Here is a 19,121-nt window from a genome sequence, read left to right as displayed (position 1 = left end):
GGAGAGTTTTTGTTTTTTGTTGTTCTTCATTTTTTGCGGCATCGGTAAAAAAAATTGGTAGCACTGGCATCAGCCAAGACAACATTTTGCTTGGTTTGCGGAAAATGATTCGACGTAGGGCATGGCAAATGAACAGGAAGGTAAGGGATATCAGACGGATGAGGCGAAGAGACAATCCGTCCCAAATAGCTCTTCTTTTGGTTTGGCGGCAAGAAGGAATTGCGTCGGTAGGGGTGGTGTAGCGGGATGTCTGGGATGTCTGGGATGTCTCGTCTTTTTGTCATTTGTTAAGTTCCGGAAGGAAAGGGAAGAAGCAGAAGAAGGGTGGTGACAATCTTCGGCCGGCCTTGTGAGACATCAAACATGAGAAGAAAGGCTGGGTTCAGACTTTTGCCATGGTATGTCGTATGTTTGTGTGTTTGTGTTTTCATATGCATGTGTATACTAGTATGTATGTGTGTGTTGCGAGTCTGCGTGTTTGAGCGAGGCACAACAGGCGTGTGTAAAAATCGACTGTGTGGATATTGAGAATGATCAGGGGGTAAGGCATGAGTTGAGGAGGTGAGTGAAGAGGGTGTGAGAGAGAGGTATCTCGGCAGGGGGAATGGCATGTGCTGGAAAAGGTGGGGTATGAGAAAGTGACTGAGACTACTACATGGCATGGCATGGACATGGCATGGCATTGGAGAGGCCGGCAGGTACGGATACGTACCTTTTCCCATCCATGTGCCGACCGACGTTTATACTATGTAGGCTACCTTCCTTCCTTAGCACGCAGGTACCTCAACTTACCTACATAGTACGGAGCACACGCTGTGGAGCGGAGCGACTGCAGATGACTAAGATGAAAGGCACAACTTGATAGGCTCTTGGGCCCAGCTACTCACTCCGCCATCCATCTCAGTGAGTTGGTTAGGCTAAAATAACTTGGTTTGTGTCCCGAAGCAGGTAATATTATGTACGAAAAGATACGTTTTTGTTTTTCCGGCCAGTGACAAAGCAGTGTTCAGGAACAGCCGGATATCATCCTTTTTATTCGATTGACACTCGGCGCTGCACCTGCGAGACGGTCATTTCCTGATTGAGGACACCATGTCTGATCTTCGCGATCCTTTGGATCAGCGATTCCCGCTCAACGCATACAGACATACTACGTAGTGGGTAGTCATGTACTGCACTTGGTCGTCGACAGTCGCTCGCGCCGACCGAGGTGGCTATAGATCCGCTGCAGAGACGGGGCAATGGGTGACGAACCGATGCTCGTGGATAGGCACCGATTTGCCGGTCAACAATGCGGGTGGATGAAGAATCCACCTACCTCATGAATGGCGCGTACGGATACTTGCTCCGTAGTTCCAGGGGGAGAACAATGTTGAGGTAGTCGGCCGTCAAGGTCGAGATCAATTTCGGACTGAACTCCAGGATGGATCGAGTGGATTGGGGGTTTTTTTCCTTTTTTTTTCTTTTTTTTTCTTTCTTTCTCTCTATGTCTCTCTCTCTGCAAACCTTGGTGCTCTAGCTTTATTATGGATACCAGGAAACAGGACCAGCTTGCCAGCCACATTCGCAAAGCTCCCCGAAGGTCTACTGGTAAGACAGCCGTGGATGCTTGTCGCTCCCTTGTTGCACTGTGCTGACCTCATCAACGAATGCAACCTTGCGACACCGGCCGCTAGGCACCTGGGACGTCGAGCCTGGGAACGCCCAGGTTGTGACGGGCGCGCGGCTAGGGGGCTGCTGGCGTCAGGGTTTAGCAAGTGAGAACCCTAACAGCTGGACCCTGAATCCCGATGATAATAATTTGAGAGGCGATGAGCAGGCAGTGCTTGTATGCCTGTTGCCTGTTTTGTTTGTTTGTGTTTGCAAGTACCGTCTTTGTAAGTGACGGTCGGTGTAGCCAAATAGTATACCAAAAAATTGCATGATGATGATTGACAGCTCATCGCCATTATCCACCGCCCATCGTTGCCGCCCCCTCACCTCGAAACTGTTTTCCCGCTTTTCTTACATGCGGATAGCTCCCAAAAATACCAGAAGGCAAGAGTAAAAACCCCCTCCCCGCGATTTTAGTTCGCCACGGTTTGAGGTTCCCAAGGGGCGCCCTAGCCTGAGATGTACATGACAAGCCGTGCCAGTGGCCTTTCTCCTCCCTTTCGAAACTGGGGGAGGCAAATCGTGCCATGACTGGTCCATTCAGAGACAGCCGGTGGATCTCGCTTGACGGGAATGGTGGGGCACACAGTGTGGATACTCTACTCGCGACAGTGCGCTTTCTGCGTCGCTGCCCACTACCAAGTACAGCTACTGGCGCTGCGGCCACTGTCTGCCCACGTCGTCCCCCTGCGCTTTCAGTGTTTCCTCTTCCCCTGAGCTTCCCTTCGGCCCCCCCTTCCAGACCTAATCCTAGTCGTCCGTGGTACGAGTCCCGCCTATTTGCTTCCCTGGTCTTCCACCTCCCCCAATACCTCTAGACCCCACCCAACTACCACCACAGCGCTCCAACTGAAGGCAGGCTCAGGGCCAGGCTGATTCGCTTGTTACTGCTGCTGTGCTATGTTGCTGCTCTTGTCTTGGTTTGTACTTGGGAAAAATTGCTGGGTGCTTCCCTTCCCACCCCCCCCATTCCCTGTAGGAAACGGGGGAAAAAAAGGAAAGGAAAAAAAAAAAAAGGTACAACCAAAGCACTGTCTGTACATAGTAGTGGGCTGGGCTGTGTGTGTGTGTGTGTGTGTGTGTGTGTGTGTGTGTGTGTGCCTCCCCCGAGCTGACAAGGTCAAAAAATAAAATAAAAACAAAAAAAAGAAAGAGGCAGAGCATCAAACCCTCTCATCCCGCTCCCGCTCCCTCCTTCCGAACGAACCACCACATCTCCCGTGCATCCTTCCCACATCTTCCTTTCCTCAAACCGTCAAACCTTCATCTTACCCTCCAGACCAAAAGAGGTTCTCTCCTCCCATCGTCATCCTCTTTTCTTCGCATCCATCTTCGGACATATACATACGATACCCACAGCCGGCCCATTTGTCCGTTGCTGTCTGTACCTTCTGGGCTCCGATTTAGTTCGCTAGCCCAACCCACCTTCACATGGTGCATTTCCACTTGCTCTGTCGCACCACCTCAACTATCACGACATCCTCTTTCTCCACGACTACAGCTGCTCCTATGTCTCGCCTGCATCTCGACAACGACTGGGAACCGTTGATGTAAATCCGTCCCGAACAAACAAAACACTTCTCTGAACCATGCTGCGACGTCCCCCAGGGGAAGGGAGGCGCGGCGCGACTCAGAGGACTTACCTCCTCGCCCTCGCCGTACTCGTCATCTCTTGCATCCCTCTTGCCGATGCCCAACAACCTATCGATTCTATCCCTCGTGTCCAGCGAGTTCAGGTAAGAACTCTCTTCATCCACTTGTCGAGACGGAAACCGCTTTTCCTGTTCTTCCTCTCTCGTCCGCCTCGGCCTCGGCCTCCGAGTCATCATCTACATCCCCGCTATTGCCCTCGTCGTCTTGCTCTCTTTTTGTTCCTATGCTGACCCAAGAATAACAGCAACCCGTCGCTGGAAGCAGTCAACATGAGGGAATCCATGATATTCACGCCGAAGCCGCCCGCAACTGGGCCGCTACCCTCGAGGCCGACAATGCTGTCGAGTCTCCTAGACGTCGCAGCACCGTGACGTCCTCGAAGCCACTTAACCGTCGGAATGACCCCGACAACATACTTATTCCTAACGATGCGAGCGCCGTCGCAACTTTGGCTCCGGCTCAGTCCGTGCGAGCACCATCTCCTTCTGGACATCGACCCATTGTGTCCCGTGTTGGCGGGGCCTCTGGGATCTCTACGCAGCACCATGCGCGGAGTCTGAAGGACTGGGAAGTAGAAGACTTTGTCCTCTTGGCGACCGTCGATGGACACCTCTACGCCAGCGATCGTGCTACCGCACGCGAACGCTGGCATCTCGAGGTAGACCAGTCAATGGTGGAGACAAAACACTTCCGCCTAAACGCGTCCGACTTGGACGACGATTACAACTTCATCGACCACTACGTCTGGGCTATAGAGCCTAATCGCGACGGAGATATCTACTACTGGGTGCCTGGTGCTAGCGAGCCCAGGCTCCTGTCTACCGGCCTGACCATGAAGCAGATGGTCGACGAAGGAGCTTCGGCTTTGGAGAACCCTCCCATTGTATATACCGGCACCAAGAAGACGACCATGATCACCCTCGATGCTGCCACCGGCCGCGTGTTGAGATGGTTCGGTTCTGGTGGGTCCCACGTCAACGAGGCCGAGAGCTGCCTGCGTCCGAACGCCCTATACGACCAAAACAATGAAGAGTGCAGCTCTACTGGTACCATCACTCTAGGTCGCACAGAATACGAGGTTGGCATCGCTCGTAAAGACGGTCGTCCAATCGCTTCACTCAAATACTTTGACTGGACTCCCAACACCAACGATTGGGATCTTTTAAACCAATACCACCAGTCCATCGACAATCGATACCATACTACAAGACACGACGGCCGAGTCTACGGTCTTGACTATGGCCGGGAGAACTTTGACTCTGAACGGCCTGAAGAAGGATTATTCTGCAGCGAGAAATTCCCTTCGCCGGTGGTCAAGGTTTTCGATGTCTGCAGACCTTGGGGGGTTCTTCCAGAGAGCAACCCGGATCTCATCGTTCTCCCACAGCCTGTTCCGCCGGCCAAAGATGAGAGCATTGCTCGCGTCAGAAGCCAGCGCATTTTTGTCAACCAGACCGAGACGGGTAACTGGTACGCTCTCTCCGGACGTTCGTATCCTCTCATGGTTCTTGCCCCTACTGCAAAGACTTCTGAACCAGACTGGCTCCAGCTTGGCCATCCGTGGGAGAAGATGAACGAGACACAGCGCATCAGGGCCATGGTTGGCACTCACAACATGGACGCTGTTCACAAGGGAAAGATCTACCAAACTCCTAGTCTGCCCGGCCGGGCAGAGGTACAAGATGATGTCGTCGTGGACCCTGAAAACGATTCGGCTCTGCCCCTGCCCAATGCGGTGCCTGAGGAGCCGGTCGAGACGACCATTGTGAACAAGGTCAAGGCGATCCCGCAACAGGTTTCCAATAGCTTCATCGATTTCTTTTCTAACCCAGTTTTGTTTCTCCTCGTCGGTTCCCTTTTATTCTTATATCATAAGGATCTACGCCGTTGGTACAAGACGAAGACGACAAAGTGGTACATGCGCTACGAAGCTGCTTCGGACAGCGAGGACAACGGTGCTGATGTGACCCCTGAACACACTGTCCACGACCAGATCCCGTCATCCGCAAGCGCACGAGACGCTGCGCCGCCCAACGCTGTACCCAAGATTGAGGAGCCTGCTCCTGACTCGAAGCCCGAGGCGGCCGAGGCAGCCGCACCCGGCTCTGCAACCCCTGAAGCTGCGATTGCTACTGACAAAGACGAGGGACAGCCAGATGTTGTTCCTCAGTCGGCCGCTGCTAACAGCCAGGCCTCTTTGACTCCTCCCGAACCCGGCACACCCGAGGTTAAGAAGAAGAAGCCGGCTCATCGCGGCCGTCGTGGGGGTACCAAACATCGCAAGGGCAAGAAGAGGGAAGAGGTATCGCAGTCAAGAGAGGACGAAGCACCCGCTTCTGTCGAAGATGCGGTCAACAAGGCTAAGAAGTTAGGCGGACAAGTCACACAACTTGAGCCTGACGTTGTCACAGTGACGAACGATATGCAAGCTGTGTCAGGGCCGATTATTCGAATGGGAAATATTGAGGTTGACACCGATAATCAACTTGGCACTGGCAGTAACGGTACTCTTGTCTTTGCCGGCAAGTTTGACGGTAGAGAGGTCGCTGTCAAGCGCATGCTTATCCAGTTCTATGACATCGCGTCTCAAGAGACCAGACTGCTCAGAGAGAGTGACGACCATCCCAACGTCATTCGTTACTACGCCCAGCAAGTTAGAGACGGCTTCCTCTATATTGCCCTCGAGCGTTGTGCTGCCTCTCTTGCCGACGTCGTTGAGAAACCGCACCACTTTTCAAAGCTGGCCCAAGCAGGCAAGGCTGATATCCCTGGTGTTTTGTACCAGATCACCAATGGTATCAACCATTTGCACCAGTTGCGTATCGTCCATCGCGACCTGAAGCCCCAGAATATCCTGGTCAACGTGGACAAGCACGGCAAGCCACGCCTCCTGGTTTCCGACTTCGGCCTTTGCAAGAAGTTGGAAGGTGGTCAGTCATCTTTCGGAGCAACCACTGGTCGCGCAGCCGGAACGTCAGGCTGGCGCGCCCCCGAGCTTTTACTCGACGATGATGCTAGAGACACTGCCATGGTCGACAGCATCAACAGTGGATCCGGCTCGATCCTTGTGGGTTCTGATATGGTCTCGGGTCGTCGCGCCACCCGTTCGATCGATATCTTCAGTTTGGGCCTTGTCTTCTTCTACGTTCTCACCAATGGCCTCCACCCATTTGACTGTGGTGACCGTTACATGAGGGAGGTGAACATCCGCAAGGGCAACTTCAATCTGTCGCCGCTTGATTCGCTCGGTGACGCCGCTCCCGAGGCCAAGCATCTCATCACACAGATGCTTAGCCCGGATCCCAAGGAGCGGCCTACAGCCCGCGAGGTCTTGGCACACCCTTTCTTCTGGCCTGCCAAGAAGCGTCTCGCTTTCTTGTGCGATGTGTCTGACTCTTTTGAGAAGGAGCCCAGAGATCCGCCCAGCGGACCGCTGTCGCACTTGGAGACATATGCCCCAGATATCACCAAGGGTGACTTCTTGCGTCAATTGCCCCGCGAGTTTGTCGACTCCCTGGGCAAGCAGCGCAAGTACACTGGAACGAAGATGCTTGATTTGTTGAGGGCGTTACGTAACAAGAAGAACCACTATGAAGACATGCCCGACACCTTGAAGAGGGCTGTAGGCCCGTTACCAGAGGGTTATCTGTCGTTCTGGGCGGTTAGGTTTCCAAGATTATTGATAGACTGTTGGGAGGTCATTTGGGCCGTGCGGTGGGACACGCTTGATCGATTCAAGGAGTACTATGAACCACAGGGTTTCTAAAATTGACTTTTTGCTTTTGAAAACTTCGTCTGGTGCCAGATTTTGAGTTCTTGATGGTGCCAAATCATATTCTGTGAACTAAGCTCATCTCTGCACGTCAATATCGGATGAGACGTCATATTTGACTACACGCCCAAAGGCGAAAGGCGTGGACCGATTGTATTGGCTCGGGAGGAAACGTCAGCTGATAGTTCCATCCTCGTTCGGCATTTGGTGTAAGAGGGCCAGCCGCTCGCCGGGTGTTCCGACCACGGATCGAGATAGCCTAATCAGAGCTGCTCCTAACCCTGCAGTCAGCGTCAGCTACATGTGATTACTCAAGAGGTCGAGTAAGACGACCATTAGCTACATTTATGAGCCAATCGAGCAAGGTTTTTTTTTCTACAATTTACACGTAATACATGACTAGTCTAGATCAGTTTTATCCCAAACCAATCGAGTTCCGCATCGATAATTTGCTGGTTTGAGGTAGGACGCTTTCTACGCTTATCAGCGCTACAGCCGGGTATCGAATGGTGACTGATGATAGTCTGTTCAGCAGCCACGGCCAGTCTTCGTGTCTTCAGGTACTCGTGGGAAGGTTGAAGTCTTATAGTGGCGGTTGTCTATGCTTTGACTGAGAAGAAGAGGCTGGAAATAGGGTGTGTTTTGCGGTGGTACCTAGATTTAAGTATCAAGAAATTGGAGCTCTGAAAAGACGGTGTTTATGAGAACGATCCGACAGTCGATATCTGTTTGTTTGTGTGCACTACGAAAGGCTAGATGCCAGGCGTTGACTGATGTGTTTGTCACGTCGTCAAATGAATTTTGAGATGTTTCTGTTTACTATAGTGTGTACACTTAGTTACATCTTCATACCTTGTTTGTGAGTTTCATTGAATCGTTGGGACTTAACTGGGTGTGGTTTCGAGTGAGTTATGGTGTGAGGTAGGATAGGTAGAGAATAAGCTCTTCAACTCCCAGGTTATGGAACTCTCCGTAGATAACCCGAACCCCTACCATTTTGGCCTCCTCGCTTTCCCCAAGGGATTGCTACTGATAAGGTACCTACTCAGCTCACTTGTTCGCACTTGTGAAGGACCCCACATATCCAGCACGAGAACCACCGTACGCCAATACAGAAGCCGTCCCTGTCCGTATGTACCTCTGCAACGGTTAGTAGACGTATGCCGTTTCGCGTTCCCGTAGAATTGTATAGGCTTGGGGGTTCATGCGGGTCACATTGTTAAAGTTAAGAGGGAACCTACTGTCACTTGCTAGTATCACGTAAATCAAGGGGCTATCAAGGTTCTCGAAGTGGACAATCCGCCAGATGCAACATTTCTCGCGTTGCTACCTTTTGTCTTCTTTCCTCTCATCTCTGAATCTACAACATTTGTTTTTTCTCAGGTGCCATATACTTTTCCCTTTTCACTTGCTACCCCCGGGCCACGAATGGCACACACGACTCCTGTCAAGTTTCCTCCTCCACTTTTAGCGTAATCGACGCCTCTGTCGACATGTTACTCCTCCTCATCTTTTCCCCGCCAAGACGTTTTATCAGTGAGAACTAATCGATACAGGAGAACTTATCCCCACTGGACAAGCACCTTCTTGCCCTTCTTCTTCTTGCCGCCTGAAGAAGCGCCTTCCTCATCTTCCCTCTCCGAAGCGTTCTCGCTTGCCGCGCCGCTTCCGGGAGCCGAGCCCCAGCTGAAATTGCTTGAGGCGCCTCCGAGATCTCGCCGGACACCTCTACCGCCGCCGTAACCAAAGATTGTCGTGAGCGGCTTCTGTGCCGGAGGCAGCGCCGGAAAGGCGTCGCCACCAGCAGCTGGTCGCCCTGCAGGTCGCGCTGCAGGACCAGATGATCTGCTTCCGCCGCCGGATGAAGGGTTGTTCGGGCCGATCCAGGATGGCCGGGGAGCTGCCGAAGATGACGAAGATGATGATGACGCGGCGGGGAGGGCGGGGAAGGCGGATGATGGTGGCGGGCGGACGGCCGGCGATGACGATACCCAGTTACTTGACGAGGCGGACGGTGTGACGGGCTTTGGGCCTGCAGCACCCGCACGCGTGCTGTTCTTGAGCCGCAGAACGCGGTTAGAGTGCTTCTGGGTAGGAGCCGCGGCAGGCGCCACGGGAGAAGCAGTGGCGGCACTGGCCCAGCCGCTTGAGGCCGTGGTGGCGCCTTGCATACCACCCAAACCAGGCAGGGACGGATAGTCCTCGTTGATGGCTCGCCAGTCCTGCCATGCCTTTTGTAGAGCCTGGGCCTTGGTCTTGTCCTCGAACAGATCGGCAACCTCACGGACCAGTGTTCCGAGCGCATTGGACGAAGCGTCGGCGAAAAGAGAGAAGAATGCGTCGACAAGTTGCGGCGCAGTAAGCTTTCCTTTTCTAAAAGACGAGATGTGCTCACGGAAGGTGTTCATCTTAGACTCGTCCTTTCCTAGTAGGTTTGAGGCGCGCTCAATGACCGATTGGTGGCGAAGCATCGTTGCGCGCTCTTGAGGCGGCAAGGATGCGACGTCGGTTACGTTCAACTGCTCCATTGCAGAGGTAGGGAGTGTTGGAGCAGGTGCTGCGGGACGAGCAGCGGAGGAAGCAGCAGCAGCATTGCCTTGACGGGATGAGGTAGGTTGTGCTGGAGCAGAGGAGCCGGAGAGCTGACCACCAAAAGTGCGGTTGGATACTGATTGCGCCGAGTGGATGGCCATCTGTCTCTGGAAAGCAAGCTCGTCGCGGCGAAGAGGTTGAGCAGAGCTCTGAGGTATCGGCTCCGCATTGGGGTCTCGGCCACGTCCACGTCCTTGCCGCCCGCTACCTGATCCTCCTCCGCCGCCTCCGCCTCTTCTCTCGTTCTCATAGCTTGGCCTGAAGTCGAAGCCTGACATGTTAACCACACGAGCGTCCCTACGGACGTCTTTGGAAAGTGAATTGGCGTGCTCCGCCAGCTGGTGCGCCTTCAGATCCATCTCCGACTCGAACACCACAAACTTCTTCTCCAGACACTCCTTGTCAAGACAGGGGAAGTGGTCCTTTTCAAAGTGCTTTTCCAGCGCATTGTAATTAACAAAGTAGTGGGGGTGCCTAGAATCTCTCCGGTCACAGATGAAACATCTCTCGTGCTTCTCACGGCAATGGTCGAAGAGCTTATCGTCGTCGTAGAATCGCGATCCGCAGAAGCCGCAAAGCGGGTGACCCTTGAAGCCAGTCTGGTCAATAGCGCCAGGCTTATCATCTCCGTGTCTCATGTGCCTCTCAAGCTCCTTATCGGCGAACAGTTCATGCTCGTGGGTGAACACCTTCTTATTACGGGTACACAGATCACACATCTTCCTTTGATGGGCGGACCGGACGTGCCTGTGTAAGTCTGGCCAGCCTAAACCGGCAAAGACACAGTCGTCCGCCGGACAATTGTAGCGGAGAAGGACGACTGTATCACCCACGATTTCTTCATTTGTATAACGGATGCCGATATTGTTGTCGAAACTTGTAATGTCGGCGTCTGTGTACTCTTCGTATCGCTTGTTTGCATCCTCGGTGAAGATTACGAAAGGCGAGGGTGTCTAATTGTACATGTCAGCTTCGGCGCATAGGGAGTATGAAGTATAGGGGGAGGAGCTCTTACTCTGCAATGAGGGCAGTCCTTAGTTTTGTACAGAGCTCTCATACGCAGACCACAAATGTGGCATGTTTTGTGGTTGCATGGCGCAATCGAGTGGAACTTGATAGGCTCTGCGCAAATAAAGCACACCTCGCCGTCGGTGCTTGCGGTATCGTCACCCTCCGTCGCGGCGCGAGCAAGCGGCTTGGATTCGGCCTTGGGGGCGACTTGCGGTGCGCTCGGGGTGTTTGTATGAGCTCCGGCGCCAGCATTGTTACCGCCTCTGCCGCGTCCGCTCCTCTGCCCTCTACCGCGAGACCCAGCGTTGTTTCCTCCGCCTCCACCTCCACCTCCACCTCCACGGCCTCTTCCACGGTTGCGATTGCCCCGGGAGGGGTTCGACGAATCGGCAGCAGGTTGCGCGTCAGCCATGGGAGCAGTTGCCGTCGAGATTAGTGTTTGGTGTATAGGTGAGTGTTCGAGATCGTTTCGTCAGCAGGCTGAGGCGGGCGGTTTTGTTCCCAATGTTGCTCTTTGCGTGAAATTGCGTCACTGGCTAACACAGTTTCTTCCCTGCGGGAAAACAGTAGTTTAGTGTTGCGTGGAGAGAGTATTCAAGCGGATAAGCGACAGCAAAGTTGTAGTATGGGTGAGGCAGAGTTAAGGCTGGGAGAGAGGCAGGCTGGAGGGCGGTTTTATTCGGGCGCCGCAAGACGAGGGACGTCGAAATTATGATTATGTGTGGCTCCCCAGGGAACCTCGAGTGGGTTGGATTGGCACTGGTATTGGTGGATGCACGACAGCGAGGATGGCGGGGTCTAGCAAAAGGTCCCCTGTTGTTCGACCCAAAAGGAAAGAAAAAAAAAAGAGGCAGCCGGGGTTTCTCCGTTTCTCGGTGTGCGTCATTCACCCTTGACAGCTAGTGAAGCTTCTAGTGGGGCCCAGTTGCTTAGATAATCCTTGCAGAAAGGTGACCTGAAAGCTTCAAGAGTCACCGGCCAAAACCTGTAGCCCCTAGCATTGTGTCGTAAACTAGCTTGGTGGCTCGTAAATGTAACCAACCATATACCGAAAACGCTGCCTCTCTTGTAGTCGTCTGATAATTCGGAGTGTCTCAGTGGCGTAGACTTATGCTGTGTGACTGCATTTACAAACTGAGCATTGTTGCCAGAACGATAGCAAGCCGATTGTGCCTCTGATACAATCAATACATGTTACTAGATGGCCTAGCTGTGTCTCTCCAATCATCAGAAATCACACAAATACCGCCTTGGATTACGTCACTGGACCGCGGTTGATGCTAATGAAGCTTGTTTAAATAATATGGAGACTAGTGTCGACCTATTCCCAAGGTCGAGCTGGACCAGTCTCTCCATGGCTAACAGCTGCAGACACAAATTGCAGCCATTGCCTGTATCGTCGGCCACCTTCGGTGACGTTGCCGAGCTCACTCACTCACGTCTACTGGAACCACCCATCAAGTAATGCTGCGAACTATCCGTCCGTTTACTCTCCTTCCCCGGATGCCCAACCAAAGAACCCGTAAAGTTTGCTTACACCAAACCAGAAAGACGCCTATACCTACATCTTCCGCCTCTTGCCCGCACCTTTGTGACCCTTCTTTTTTACTGCTCTTCAACGGGGTAGAGATGGCTGCCAATCATCTTGTTCATTTGAAACATGTCCACCTTGGGCTGCTTGAAAATAGCTTGCATTCTGTCGTCGCATAGAATTTGTCGCTTGTTTTCGGGGTCCTGCAATTGATTTCCCTTGATATGCTCCCAGAGCTTCTTGACCACCTGCGGACGGGAGAGCTGGTAAGAAGGTTAGTGCATGCTCACAGGCATGTGCCAAAGCACAGATAGGCTAAAGGGATAGAGATGGGTAAAGTACCTGTGTTTCGCCGACCAGCTCCGCTAGAGGGTCGCTCAGGTTGAAGGGCTTCTGGAAACCTCCACCAGCCTTTCGCTTTGGCGCCTCTTCGCTTCCATCGACATCACTATCGTCACCGTCGCGAACCTTCTTATCGCTCTTCTTTCGAGGAGCGGCCTTCTTCTTCTTGGTCGCCTTGGTGGTTGCGCCGTTACCGCCGCGAGTTGTACGTCCCCTGGCCATGCGATTCTCCTGAGCCTGCAGCTCAGCCGCGAGCTTGGCATCGGCATCTTCCGAAGAGTCTTCACGCTTTTGCTTCTTTCGGACGGGAGAGGTAGAAACTTGAATCTCACCGTCTCCATCGTCGTCATAGCCGTTGGCTTCCCTCTTTGGGGCAGGGCTCGCAGATTGTGTTTCGGGGGCGTCTTGGCCGGAGATGGCGTCGAAGCGCTCCTCGATCAGGGCCTTGATAGCATCCTGGAGAAGGGAACGTTTAGCTGATGGCTGGTCATGACTTCGTGCGTTTCCTGCTACTGGTGCGGGAGGGTCGGAGCATGGGGGAAAAGTTACCTTTTGGTCGCTCAAATCCTTGCCGCCAAGTGCCTTCTCCAAGCCCAGGCGGATCTTCTTCCGGGTGACGGTAGTCAAGTCCGCAGTCCCGAGAATACCATCAATAATGGAGGTGTACCGAGATTCCTCCTCTGCGCTTACTGTGGATGCGATGTTAGCGGCAGCAACGTGAATGGCACCCCGGGCAACAAGGACGCACGTGGAAGAGACATGATGCCGCCAGTTTGACCAAAATATTCCTGCACCAAGGATTATGTTATACGTATTTCGTTCGCTGACCCGGTTCGACTCGATATCGCGGTGCACGGCCGGTTGTGATATTTTGAATAAATTGATACTGAAATACAGGCAGAGCTCGCAGATAGATGGCAGAGAGAGAGAAGGGGGAGAGGCGAGATGGAGTTGGGTAGGTAAGCTTGCGACCTCGGGTCAAAGCATCTCTCGCAATAACGGATGTTGGATTTCGCGATGAGCGGGTGTTGTCAAGCGAAAGGTGCGGAGCCGGAAAGCGCAATCCACGCCTCTGGTCGTATCGCGGCAGCGTGCATCAACCCGCAAGAAGTGGACGCCGCACACAAGGCTGAAAAGGAAGCGAAGGACGATCTCTGGTGGGGCGTGGATGCCAAGGCGGGCAAAGGCTCAGGTTCGATGATGAAGGCTGCTTCGAATGGGCGACTGATGTCGGGCTGGGAATGAAAGGGCGACTTGGATGGCGGATTGGGGCCAGATGCGACGGGGGAAAAAAAAAAAAAGGAGGGCGTTGGATAAGGTTGTTTTGTAGTGGTGTTGTGATGCACAACGGTGGTTGTCAGTGACCTGGGGTGAGGCTCTCCTTCCGTTGTTTGGCTGCAACAGGGGACTCTGACTCCTACTCAGCCTTTAGTGGTCTGTTCCTTCCAACCAACTGGACGCGGGTACAAGCAAATGGCGTGGCTGGCAGAAAAGGCCCAACATAACACACGCACACACAAAAAGTGGTCATTGGTCTTGCATTAGACGTTGGCTCGTGCTTTGGCAGTCCAGACCATCTGGCAGCGCCAATCACAGTTCCGAATTGACTCCCGGCGGATGTCCCGTCAACCGTCCCCACACAAGTCGACTGACATTCATCACGTGGCCCGGCTTGCACGGCCGGTGGAGTTTCACCTGCCGACGATGAGTTGTATTATATAATCCGTCTATTTGCCCAGTATCCGTGATAAAGCTACTAGTGCCGTATTGCTAACGTTGACTTGATATGCAAGAAATCAACAAAACTGTTATGATGATGATACGCACAGCATGGCCATAAGCGATAATACAAAATTCGACAAGAATCATAACTAAAACATTCTTATTTTCCCTGAATCTCAGACATACATCGGTTGCCCTTGCTGTCAGCACCTTGTCCATTCAGCAGGGTTTGCGGTCCCGAAATACGTCCAATCACATCTCGCCTTTCTCGGTGAAGAGCTCTTTCCCGTCCAGAATTGGCAGTGCACCAACTCTATCTCAAAGGTCGTCCTGCCAAAAAGGTACTCCACTACTTTTGGCTTAGCTCCGGGTCAATGAAGCCTCCGGCGACCAGGGAGGCGTGATCTTCAAGACCTTTTCTCCCTCCGCAGATAGTCTTGGACTGTGTGTTAATGACGTCGCTGTTTTTCCGCATTTTGCCAACATACTACTGATATATCATCGACTGTTTTTATCCGTGCATTGTCTCTCAGCCACATCGGTCTGAACACAACCAGTACGCCTCGCTACGCCTGTTATCAACCACAGGGAGATATGTTCTGGGTTGCCACAATGCTCAACCCTTTCAGTATCTTCACACAGGCCTTCCCGCCCCGGCCGCAATTCACAGAGAAGGATGTTCCTGATCTCACCGGAAGGGTTCGTCAACCCGGAAACATTCCCATAATTTTCTGCAAAAATCTTACGCTGTGTAGGTATGCATCGTAACGGGAGCCAACACAGGAGTGGGCAAAGAAGTCGCGCAGATTCTCTACTCCAAGAACGCTACCGTCTATGCCACATCGCGATCTGAAGAAAAAGGGCGTGCTGCCATCGCTGCCATCAAGGAGGCGGTTCCCGAATCCTCGGGGAAACTGGACCTTCTTACCCTCGATTTGGCAGACCTCACCACCGTCAAGCCTGCCGTTGAAGCCTTTCTCGCCAAGGAAACCCAGCTTCACCTTCTCATTAACAATGCCGGCGTCATGATGCCGCCGCAGGGCAGCAAGACCGTTCAAGGCTACGAGTTGCAGCTGGGCACAAACTGCATCGGCCCCTTCCTCTTCACCAAACTTCTCACGCCTACCCTTGTGAAGACGGCCAAGACAGCGCCCAAGGATAGCGTCCGCGTCGTCTGGGTTTCCAGTTCCGCTGCCGAAGTCCTTTCACCTTACCCCGTTATTGACATTGATAACCTCGATTACTCCAAGAGAGACAGAATGAAGGAGTTCAAGTACGGAATCAGCAAAGCAGGAAACTACTTCCACTCGACAGAGTTCGCCAAGCGACACAAAGATGATGGCGTCATTAGCGTAGTATGAGCAGACCATTGAACGTGCGTTAAACAAGCAAAGTTGACACTTGGATAGGCGCTGAACCCCGGAAACCTGTCGTCGGAGTTGGACCGGCATCTTACTGCCTTGATCCCCCAGCTATTCAGAAAGGCGACAACATACCCGGCCATCAACGGTGCTTACACTGAACTTTTTGCCGCTCTCTCACCCGAGGTGACCATCGAAAACACTGGAGCTTGGGGTAAAGTTCACCCCCAAACTGTATTGAGACATTGCTAACTCTGTCGGGCTCTAGTCGTTCCTTGGGGCCGTCTCTACTCGATCAGGGATGATTTAGTCCAGGGTTCCAAGTCCCGCGAAGAAGGCGGCACTGGGCTTGCTGAAGACTTTTGGAAATGGACAGAAGATCAGGTGAAGAAGTATCTTTAAGAAGCGACCATACTAGAGACAGCGTAGATAGATAGCATTCTGGCAGATACCATTTTTCATCGCATTCCCGCGAGATATAGAATTCAACCATGACTTGCAGCCTGATTTCCAACTAATTTTTCTTTCATCGGCATTGATCTCTACCATCACAGTTTTAAAAGACATATTCACATTGCCAAAGGTGAGTTGGGAGCATCTTGATCGTACACTGAAAAATGTATTCAAAACTAAATCCAATAGGCACAGTGTCAAGTCTTTATGTGCAAAAAAGATATGTACATGAGAATGCGCACCGCTCCTCAGGGTCTCTGGCTCATCACGTCCAGAGAAACCTCGGGGTTCATGCTAAGAGTGGTCCAGGGTCATTTAACGACCCGTCCATTTACTTGCGCTGCTGGTTGCTGCGGCGGCGGCGGCGACGGCAGGGCTTTCCGGGCTTGGCGGTGGCCGAAGCGACGGGAGCAGAGGTGGTGGTAGCAGCGGGAGCGGAGGGCTCCTCGGAGACAACGGGGGCAGCGGAGGAGACGGGGGTGGCGACAGGAGCCTCGGACTCGACGGGGGCCTCAGACTGGACGGGAGCAGCAGAGGAGACGGGGGCGGCGCTGGAGGTAGGGACAGCGGCGGGGGTGGTAGGAGCAGCAGCAGCGGGAGCAGAGGAAGAGGCGGCGGCGGCAGGGGCAGAGGTGGCGGCAGGGGCAGCGGAGGAGGCAGGGGCAGAGCCGGAGCCGGTGCCGGAGCCAGAGCCGGAGCCAACAGCAGTGGTGATCTCGCCGTCCTCGATGTAGACGCCGGAGAAGTAGAAGTCCTCGGTCTCATCGGGGTAGCCGTCGCGGGGCAGCTCGAGGACACCGACGTGCCAGTCGGCACCGTTGCTCTGGGCAGAGGCGGTGACGGGGGCGACGACCTGCTTCAGGGCCTCGGAGCCGGTAGAGTGCCAGAAACCGACGGAGCCACCGTCAAAGTCGATCTCGTAGGCAACGTTGTGCCAGACGTCAGCGTCCCAGTTGACGCTCCACTCGGTCTTGCCGCCGACGACCCAGCGGAGGAGGGGGTCCTCGGTGCCGGAGGCGCCGCTCTGCCAGCCGGACTTGAGCTCGACGAAGTGGCTCTCGAAGAAGGCGATCTGGTGCTCCTTGTTGAGGGAAGGAGCGTTGGTGTCGCTGCGCTTGATGCTGAAGTGGTAGTACTTCTTGCCCTTGGCGATGGCCTCCTTGGTCTGGGGGATGAGCTCGGTACGGCGCATGGTCTGGCCGTTCCAGAAGGAGGTGCTGGTCAGGGAGATCTTGGCACCCTGCTTGGAGCCCGTGTCGGCGGGGTTCTTGAAGTCCTCGGAGAGGTTGACGTACTCGGTCGTCTTGCCGGAGCCGTGGATGTAGTACTGGTAGGCGCCGACCTGGTTGCTCCAGGACCACTTGTCGAGGTCGGTGGACGAGGTCATGTCGTTGAAACGACCATCCCAGAGGATGGCGCACTGGGCGCGGGTGGCCAGCAGAGCCGCGCTGGCGACGTTCCAAGCGGTGAACTTCATTTTTGCAAGGGTTTGTCTGAAGAGACTTGTTTCGGTGTGGAGGTTATGATGTGTGTAAGTGAGTGTGTGTGTGCGTATGTGCCTAAACCGACCCTGTCGGCTTGGAGAAAGCTTGAATCAAGGGTTGAACGAATGAAAGGTTAAGAAAGAGAGGACGCAGGTCGCAGCAATCGATGCCTTGGCCTTGCTTCAGGAAGTTCAATGGACGAGAGAGAATGTAGCTAAGCTCAAAAGCCAAGGGGAAGAAGGGGGTCTAGCACACGTTTGGAGGCCATGCTTCCTTATGTATGCCTCCTGGGTTTTCTCCCCGACTCAATGGGACGAACCGATGTCGAGCCCATTTCGCTGCATGATTCCTATAACGGAGAAGCCCCCGCAGGCCTAGCTGCGAGGAATAGAGTAGAATGGTTACCTACGGGCAGATGCAGATGCGTTCTGTTTCACGGCAAGGCTACCCGGTTGAGCGGGTGCTGGCGCAGCAAATGTCATTGATTGTAAGTGGTTTCTATGCCTGGGAGGGGTGATGAAAGCACAAATTAGATTACGGAGGTATCCCCTGACTTCAGGTGAGGCCATGGGCTCATGGAGGCCACGCCATACAACCACAGCAATATGCATGCAGCTCCCAGGTGCGGCGGCAAGGGCAGCGTCTACAGAAGAGTAATGACCCTGCGAAGGAGTCAGGAACACGACCAACAGACCGGGGCCTGGACTCGACAGACGGGAGGACGGGGGTACAAAGAAGCGGACACGGGCTCCAACAGGGTGGGAAAATTATAATCAAGGGGTTGTTTGTGGGTGCTTTGTGTTAATGAACAAGAGCCCACATCTCGTTTACATCTTGTTTGGGAGAAAAAGCGGCAAGTCAAGCCAGGGGGTTCACCAAAAGGTGATGGAATGATGCCCTGGCAAAAGCTTCTCTGGGAAATTTCCACGGGGCTCGGTGCGGGGCCACTAGGCCCGATCAGGGGGCATCTCCAGACATGCAAACCCGGTGGGTGCGCCCCTATTCGGCACAACCGGGAGCTCCCTACTGAGCGCTACGCTGTGCTCATTGATGCAGTTCATCCCAAAGCGAGTCAATCGCACTTTGATCGCCCTTTTGCCATGCTAGTAAGCGATCAAAGGAAAAAAGAAAAGAAAAGAAGAAGAAAAAAATGCCACTGAACAGCCACCGCTAATGAAGCTTCTAACGGGCGTCTAAGCTGACGCACGGAACAGATGGCGGTGGAATCTTACATATTAAATGACGTGTTATAGGCGAAAGGTTCGTATCTCGGTTATCGATCTTAGTGTAGTACTCCGTAGTAACCATGAAACGGGAGATCGCCTAATAGCGATAGTACGATACTCCGTAGTAGTAAGCATGTTCGGGGCCGCCGTTCCGAAATTTCTACTGCTCGTCCCCCCCCCCCCCCCCCCGTTGAGAGCGGGCCTTGAGTCGGCTCCGGCGCTGACACGTCACAATCAATTCATCTCAACATCCCCGATGGCACAATTGGCTAGCGCGTCAGACTGTTAATCTGGAGGTTGGTGGTTCGAGCCCACCTCGGG

General features: G+C 53.6%; 5 protein-coding genes across 5 annotated transcripts; 2 read left to right on the top strand and 3 right to left on the bottom strand.

Annotated features, from left to right (window-relative positions):
• Positions 1–3,242: 3,242 nt before the first annotated feature.
• CTRU02_204915 (serine threonine kinase irei) lies at positions 3,243–7,072 on the top strand (the record flags this gene model as incomplete). Its single annotated transcript, XM_036732259.1, has 2 exons — positions 3,243–3,389; positions 3,551–7,072. The coding sequence occupies 2 exons, from the start codon at positions 3,243–3,245 to the stop codon at positions 7,070–7,072; spliced, it is 3,669 nt and encodes a 1,222-aa protein (XP_036576035.1).
• Positions 7,073–8,640: 1,568 nt separating this feature from the next.
• On the bottom strand, positions 8,641–11,093 carry CTRU02_204914 (E3 ubiquitin-protein ligase hel2; the record flags this gene model as incomplete). Its single annotated transcript, XM_036732260.1, has 2 exons — positions 8,641–10,623; positions 10,686–11,093. The coding sequence occupies 2 exons, from the start codon at positions 11,091–11,093 to the stop codon at positions 8,641–8,643; spliced, it is 2,391 nt and encodes a 796-aa protein (XP_036576036.1).
• A 1,193-nt stretch (positions 11,094–12,286) lies between these two features.
• Positions 12,287–13,315, bottom strand: CTRU02_204913 (DEK C terminal domain-containing protein; the record flags this gene model as incomplete). Its single annotated transcript, XM_070204452.1, has 4 exons — positions 12,287–12,475; positions 12,555–13,010; positions 13,104–13,243; positions 13,303–13,315. The coding sequence occupies 4 exons, from the start codon at positions 13,313–13,315 to the stop codon at positions 12,287–12,289; spliced, it is 798 nt and encodes a 265-aa protein (XP_070061556.1).
• Positions 13,316–14,888: 1,573 nt separating this feature from the next.
• CTRU02_204912 (short-chain dehydrogenase) lies at positions 14,889–16,039 on the top strand (the record flags this gene model as incomplete). Its single annotated transcript, XM_036732263.2, has 4 exons — positions 14,889–14,975; positions 15,032–15,631; positions 15,686–15,851; positions 15,906–16,039. The coding sequence occupies 4 exons, from the start codon at positions 14,889–14,891 to the stop codon at positions 16,037–16,039; spliced, it is 987 nt and encodes a 328-aa protein (XP_036576039.2).
• A 382-nt stretch (positions 16,040–16,421) lies between these two features.
• Positions 16,422–17,567, bottom strand: CTRU02_204911 (uncharacterized protein; the record flags this gene model as incomplete). The annotated part of the gene is made up of 1 exon (XM_036732264.1): positions 16,422–17,567. One exon carries the CDS (start codon positions 17,565–17,567, stop codon positions 16,422–16,424), a length of 1,146 nt encoding a protein of 381 aa, XP_036576040.1.
• Positions 17,568–19,121: the final 1,554 nt, after the last annotated feature.

This window comes from Colletotrichum truncatum, assembly GCF_014235925.2.
Source record: "Colletotrichum truncatum strain CMES1059 chromosome Unknown Contig_0003, whole genome shotgun sequence".
Classification (NCBI taxonomy): Eukaryota; Fungi; Ascomycota; class Sordariomycetes; order Glomerellales; family Glomerellaceae; genus Colletotrichum; species Colletotrichum truncatum.
Note: the sequence above shows the minus strand (reverse complement) of the source record. Positions and strands in the feature narration are given on the sequence as shown.